At 59.7% G+C, this 6,898-nt stretch overlaps 1 protein-coding gene across 1 annotated transcript; it reads right to left on the minus strand.

The window, feature by feature from the left end:
- Positions 1-252: 252 nt before the first annotated feature.
- LOC147650277 (maestro heat-like repeat-containing protein family member 7) lies at positions 253-4,370 on the minus strand. Its single transcript, XM_086853493.1, has 11 exons — positions 3,819-4,370; positions 3,497-3,561; positions 3,256-3,405; positions 2,934-3,082; positions 2,502-2,649; positions 2,072-2,259; positions 1,845-1,982; positions 1,461-1,575; positions 1,170-1,307; positions 791-967; positions 253-666 (listed from the first exon to the last, which is right to left on the minus strand). Exons 1-11 carry the CDS (start codon positions 3,955-3,957, stop codon positions 313-315), a joined length of 1,761 nt encoding a protein of 586 aa, XP_086709619.1. The 5' UTR covers positions 3,958-4,370; the 3' UTR covers positions 253-312.
- Positions 4,371-6,898: the final 2,528 nt, after the last annotated feature.

Genomic DNA, 6,898 nt, shown 5'->3' on the forward strand with positions numbered 1-6,898 from the left:
GGCAGAGGGCCGGCTGCTGCCCGGGGAGCCGCGCTGCTGGCCTGCCCGACAGACCGGCTGTGCCGGGGCTCCATGGGCACACGGCTCGGGGCCACAGGGGGCTGGAGTAGAGCCCGCGGGGCCCAGGGAAGGGAGCAGCGTGTGGGGCACAGGCTGGCGGCCCTGGGTGCGGCACTGCGCAGGGCACAGCTGCCAGCCGCACACACTGAGCTTCTCCAGCCTGGGGCTGGGGCTTCCAGCCCGCCCTTACCAGGCCCTCGCCGAACCTCCAGGTCTGATCCACCCGCAGCATCTGCTGGAGATCCTTCCTCTTCAGGAATCGGGCGGAACAGAGCAGCGTTTCCCGGGAGGCCTGGAGAGCAGCAGAGACCCAGAGATGGCACCACAGCCCAGGGCACAGGACCCACGTCCCTGGACCAAGACCAGGAGGGAGCTGCAGCCTGCGAGGCAGCAGAGCAGGAGGCAGCCGAGCGCCCTGCCAGGGAGCCACGGCAGCTGCCGAGTCCTCACATCAACCACGCGCTGGTTCTCGTCATGGCAGTGCAAGGAGAGTGGGAGCAGGCTCTGCTGCACGTGGGACTTCAGGGCCTTTTTCCCCTCCTTTGGTACTAAATCCATCATCTCTTGGAAGATGAACATGGAGCACAGCTGCACCTGGCTATCGTCCTGTACGAAAGGAAGAAAGAAAGACCTCAGCATCAGCTGCTTCAGGCCCACCTGGGCACAGGCCTGCAAATGCCCAGGGCACAATGCCCAGGCAGCAGCCATGGCTGGAGACACAGAGCCTTACATTGTCAAAGAGCGGCAGGAGCGCCTCAGCCAGCTGCAGGCCGAGGGGGATGGTTATCGGGCCACCATTGTACAGGAACAAACGGCTGAGGAGAGCGATGCTCATCCCAAGCACATGGCTGTCATTTTCCCACAGGAGCTCCACGAGCCTTTCATGCAGGCTCCACATTCTTTTGGCCTGTGTGGAACACAAGTATGTGAAATGCCACCCTGCTGCCACAGGGCCCAGAGGCCAAAGGCCTGTGCCAAAGGCCTGGGGCAGGAGGCAAGAGGCAGGAGGCAGGAGAGCTGGCAGCAGCTGCCTCAGTGCCCAAAGGCCAACCAAGCGCAAGCCACTGCCTTCCCCAGCCCCACGCCGGCAGCCGCTGCCCCCTTCTCACCATGGAGGAATTCTTGCCGAGCACCACAAGGCCTCTGAGTGCCAAGCGACGCCTCTCCCTGCACTCGCTCTGCAGTTTGCTTGATGCGATCTCCAGGACGCTGTCACGGTATTCACTCGAGTCCAGGCACTCCAACATCTGAAGGGCACAGGCCGGTGATGGGGCAGCAGCGCACAGGGCTGGGCCCAGGCAGCAGCACAGGGCGTGGGCACCGTCCCGGGCGGCTGCGGCACCGAGAGGGCAGAGAGCTGGGAGACAGCTCAGCGAGACAGCGCTGCCCTTCAGGCTCACCTCCACAAGGAACGCCATGGCGGCCAAATCCCCGTGTGCCGTGTCTTTGCTGAGCAGCCCGAGCAGGTAGAATGCAATCGCAGAACACAAGGGCAGGGACACGTGACGCATTGCTCTGACGGGAGGAAAAAGGAACCAAGACCCTGAGCCAGCAGGACAAACCTCTCCATGGACTGACTCCCAGGAGGAGCTTGGCCCTTCTCCACCACCCTGCAAGGGGACCCAGGCCCTTTGGGAAGCAGCTGCTCTTGGGCACCCTCCTCTCCCAGGCTTGTGCAGTGTCCTTGGCCATCCCTTGGTGACAAGGCCCTCTGGCCCCTGACCATGGGGACTGTGTGGGGCACCCCAGGCACAGGGCACAAACGCTGTTTGGTGGCTGCTCACCTGGCCAGCACACCCACAGCACAGTGGTGCGTGCCAGCACACAGCAGCGTGTCCCAGCCACACTCGTCTTCCACTGCCGCCACCACATCCTCATAGTGCAGTCGGCAGAGCAGGGCCTTCAGGGTCTGCACTGCAAACCTGTGTGCACAGCAAAGCCCAGGTGATGCTGGGAGCACGGGCTGCTGCCCTGGGGACATGGCAGGGACAGGAGGACTGGCATGGAGCACCTGTTGGGGCTGATGGCAAGGCCGTGTTGCTGCTGGCATCTCTTCCAGAAGGTATCGACCTTCTCTGGCAGATCCAATGTGCTGAAGAGCACTTGCAAGAGCAGATGCACCAAGAGACGGGGGAAATACACTGTCACTGCATGTGGGACACAGGGCAGCTGGAGTATCTTCCATATCACCACAGTTGCCTGCGAAGGACAGAGCAGCCTGAGTCAGTGCTCAGTGCTCAGGTGTCCATGTGGCAGGGCCCGAGCGTGGCAGGGAGAGGCCAGTGGAGATGTAGGGACAGCAGCCGGCCTGGTGGCCCTGGAGCTGCTCCTAGGCCAGGTTTGAGCCCAGTGCCTGATGCAGGGAGATGCCATGGGAGGAGGGAGGATGGAGACCTGAGGGACAGGTGACCTTGGGTCAAAGGTCAGTTGCAGAAACTCACAGCCAGGGCAAGGACAGCCGTGTGGTCCCCGTCGGAGGTGCACATGCTGAGCTCTGGCCAGGTGCCCAGCACATCCAGAAGTATCAGCATGGCCGGCTCTGCAGCCCTGCACGAGCACATGATGCTCTTCCACATGGTGGTAGCAGCTCTGTGGGGACAGAGTTCTGTGTCAGGGGGGTCTGGGACACATCCCCGTGGCCTGGGCAGCAGCAGGGAGCTGAGCTGGCTGCCAGCCCTGCCTCTGCCCACTGCCCCTCTGTGGCAGCCCAGCCCTGTGGGGACTGGCCCCTGCGGGCAGCAGGCTCGGGGGCTGCTGTGCCAGGGCTGACAAAGGGAGGAGCCACAGGGCCCTGGAATCCTCTGTTTGTCAGACACCTGGGCCAGGCTGTGCAGGGGGATGGCCTGAGCCCTCTGGGCACGTGGGCCCTGTACCTGTCACACCATGGGGCCACACGCAGGAGAGCCATCACCACGTCAGCAGGCTGTGCCTCTGTCAGATCCAGAAGGGGCCTGCACAGATTGTACTCAGGAAACTCATTAGCCTTGAGCCACTGGTGGATGAACCTCACCATGGGGAGCACCTGGAGAAGGCACAGGGAAACTTGGAAAGCTGCCAGCAGGAGTAATGTGCCCAGCTTCCCAGAGAAGTGCTTCCCTTCCCACCGCACTGCCACGGCCTCAAAGGCTTGCAGTGAGCAGCTGGCGTGGCCAAGCAATTCCTGGGAGGATCGAAGCCAGGCCACAGGCTGCTTACTTGCTTGGGATTGGAAGGACCCTCCTCCACAAGCATGTCCAGCAGGGCAGCACTGGCCTTGGTTTTGAAGATGGGAGAGTATGCTCTGACCACAGTGCCCATGGCACTGGTCTCTTCCTCCCGAATTCTCTTCATGAATTTGCAAATCATCTGCAGCAGAAGGGCAAGAAATGAGGGACATTGCATGGAGTGCTCCAAGCGTGGTGCTGGGCTGAGCAGGAGAGGGGATGGCTGCAGGTACCTGCGCTGTTGTGCGGAAGAGGCCACGGCTGCGTTCCTGCTCTCGAGTGCGCTCCATGGCTGCTCCTGGCAAAGAGCGAGCGCAGCTTGAGCTGAGGGGCTGCGGGAGAGGCTGGAGAACACAGCCCAGCCCTGCACTCCCCAGGCAGGGACAGCCCCAGGAGGCCCCAGGGCACAGAGTACAGCTCCAGGGCATCTGCCCCAGCCCCACTTCTGTCCTGTCCATGGGCGTGTCCCCGGGGGATGGGATGGGATGGGATGGGATGGGATGGGATGGGATGGGACGAGGCCAAGCTGGCTGCAGGCCCAGGTCTGCCGCTCACCCTGCTGCGGTGGCTGGAATTGCTCCAGCTCTCCATGCTGCTGTGCTGGGGCAGTCCCAGGGCCTTCTTTCTCCTCCTTCACCCAGGTCATCTTGGGGACACTCGGAGGTCTCTGCTCAACATCACTGCCTGGATTCATGGCTACTTGCAGCAGAGGTGGCTCAGAAAAGGTCTGAGTTGGCAAGTCCTGCAGCTGTGCCTGGAAGGCACCTGCAGGAGTGAAGTCTTGGCAAGGCTGCAGGACAGCCAGTCCTGCACTTGGGTCTCAGGGGCTCGTGCCACAAGGACAGGAGACTCGTCGTCAAGGACCGTGGTGAGGAAATGCCACGGTCTGGGCTCGAGCACACCCGAGAAGTGTGGTGCTTCACCTCACCAGAAGTGAAGCCTCGGGAAGGCTGCAGGTCACCGAGTGCTGTGGTCTGGCCTCGAGGTGACCTGCAGGAGTAACGCCTCAGAAAGGCTCTGGGTCAGCAAGGAATGAGTGCGCTGTGCGGGGGCTCCTCACAGCACCACTCTGTCCCGTCCTGCCCTGTCACGTGCACCAGGCACTGTGGTGTGGCTGTGTCACCGCCAACACTAATGTCACCCCATGTCACAAAGGGCCCTTGGACACCCTGTCCCGTTCCATTCCACGGTTACCATGCTGCACCGTGTCACCAAGGACCGTTGCACACGCTGCCCCCTGCCCTGGGGCTCCACCCAGCCCGGCCAAAGTGGCCCAGCTTGGAAGCAATGCCTTGGCCCAAGTGTCTCAGACAGCCCAACAGGATCTTTAGGAACAGCTCAAACCATCAGCAAAGGCTGCCCTGCTCTGTGGGCTCAGGGCAGCAGAAGGAGCCCCCTGGGCTGCCGAGGCAGCCGTGGCGGGAAGGGCGCGGGGCCCTCCACAGAAGCTGTCACGGCCTCCTTGGGACATGTCCCGCCTGGTGGCCATCCTAAACGTGGCGGTGTGACACAGACCAGGAACGTGTGGGCCAGGGCCCGAGTGCTGTTCTGACCCCACTGAAATCAGCAGGGGTGTCAGAATCCTTGCCAAAGCAGGCCTGCCACCCCCCGAGCCCTGGCAGCGCTGGTGCCCATCTCCTGCCCCAGAGACCTGTGCCCTGGGGGGGCTTCTGTGCCAGAGGGCAGCCAAAGCCAATGTGCATTGGGGGCTGTGCTCCATCCTACAGGGACTGTTGGCCAGAGCACCTGGAACAACTGGTGGCAACACTTGGGACGTGTCAGATGATGTTGCTCCTTCCTGGAATGTTGTTTTTCATGGAAGGGATTAGCAGTAGCACAAAAACACCAACAGCTACTGAATTTCGCTGGACAAAGAGACTCCACAGAGATGCTGTCTTGTATCCTTGTGCCTTTCTGTCTTTCTTGCATTTTGGAAGAAAAAGAATTGGCCCAGCCTCTGCTGCAGTTGCTGTGTGTCTGCCTGTGGCAGCTCATGTGCAAACACAGCTGGCGGCCTGCTGAGCACGGCAATGGACGGCCACAAACAGGGAGGTCCCCAGTGAACATCGAGGCAGACACCTGGGGAAGTGCAGAGCATAGGGATAACTGTGGGAACAGAAGCTGGTCTGTGTCTCTGATCATGGTGCTGATGCCCTAAAGCTGGGCAAGAAAACAGTACTCCATGGTATAAAGGCCTATAGAGCAGGTATTTATTTATTTGATGCCGGGAGGGAGTGGCATAGCTTCAGCACAAACTCACTCCTCCATTCTTCACACAGTACTACCTTTTATACATTTTTTTAACTTAATGTTCACATTATACTTTCCAAACCTTCATATTGCAACCTATTTCATAATCACATGCTAAATTTGCTGATTTCCAAAAAATTCTGCATTCACATACCCTTTTACAAAGTAATTAATTCTTTCTGCATCCAGCTTTTTGCATAGCTGAAGCATTATCTCACTGCCTCGGCACCAGCGTGCCTGGTGTCCAGCCTAGTGTCAAACTAGGACACTGCAATAAAATGGAACAAGGCAGTGTTGGTACCTCCAACACAACAGTGGCAGTAGAAAGCAGGGCTGTTGTTATCTCAAGCCAACCATTTGTGTATCCACTGGAGTCACAGAAGCACCTGGGCATTTCTGCAGCTCATTTAGGATCCAACTGGGAGGCTCCAACCAAAGCAGCAGGGCTGCAGTTGATTTGTGCCCTGCGCTAGGAACATGTGAAGCCACGGATGGCTGCTGAGGAGACGGGGCTGTGATGCTCGCGTGCAGCCAAGAGAGCAAGAGCAGCACCTTTCCAGGGTGTGAAGGGGCTACAGAGAAGTGGGAGAGTGACTCTTTGTCAGGAACTGTAGTGACAGGACAAGGGGAAATGGGTTCCAATGGGGAATAGGAGTGGATTTGATGTTAGGAAAATATTCTTTGGTGTCAGGGGGGTGAGGCCCTGGCCAGGCTGTGCAGAGAGGCATTAAAGGACAGGCTGAACAGGGCCCTGAGCAACCTGGGGAGGTGGGAGGTTACTCAGGGCTGAACAAGAGGACCTATAGGGTCCCACCCAAGCCAAACCATTCCAGGATTCCATCATTCCAGGCCCTAATGGAAGTGGTCCCAGGACTCCTGTAACATCACTGCCCCCAGAGTTGTGATGTCTCAGCCCGTGTTCCAGCAGCAGAAACGCAAGCAGGGCAGGATCCCCTCGCTTGGCTTTTGTCTCTTGAACAATCTGAGCACTGGCAATGCAAAGCAGAGGAGGGCCAGAGCTTTTGGGGGCTCCAAGCCCTTAATATCAGCCCCTGCAGCTGAAAAAGCTGCTCCCCAGATGCTGGCTCCAGCAATTCCCAAGGCCATAAAGGCCTTCAGAGCTTGAATGTGGATTTTGCATCCGTGTAGCCTGGTGCCAGCTCTCAGCCCAGGAGTCCCTGTGGCTGCAGCAGGAAGGGTGGCAGAAGGTTTCCTGCCTGCTTTGCATTGCTGCAGGGGCTGCTCCTGTCAGAGCCCCCTCTCTGCTGGTGACAGCTTTGCTCTTGGGGACACCGCTCTGCAGCAGCCCAGGAACACGAGCGGTGCCCAGTGCCGGGAGCGCCACCAGTGGTTCCCCCCTGTGCACGGGGACCCCAGCCCCAAGG

Source organism: Cyanistes caeruleus, chromosome 16 (assembly GCF_971803275.1).
Source record: "Cyanistes caeruleus chromosome 16, bCyaCae1.hap1.1, whole genome shotgun sequence".
Classification (NCBI taxonomy): domain Eukaryota; kingdom Metazoa; phylum Chordata; class Aves; order Passeriformes; family Paridae; genus Cyanistes; species Cyanistes caeruleus.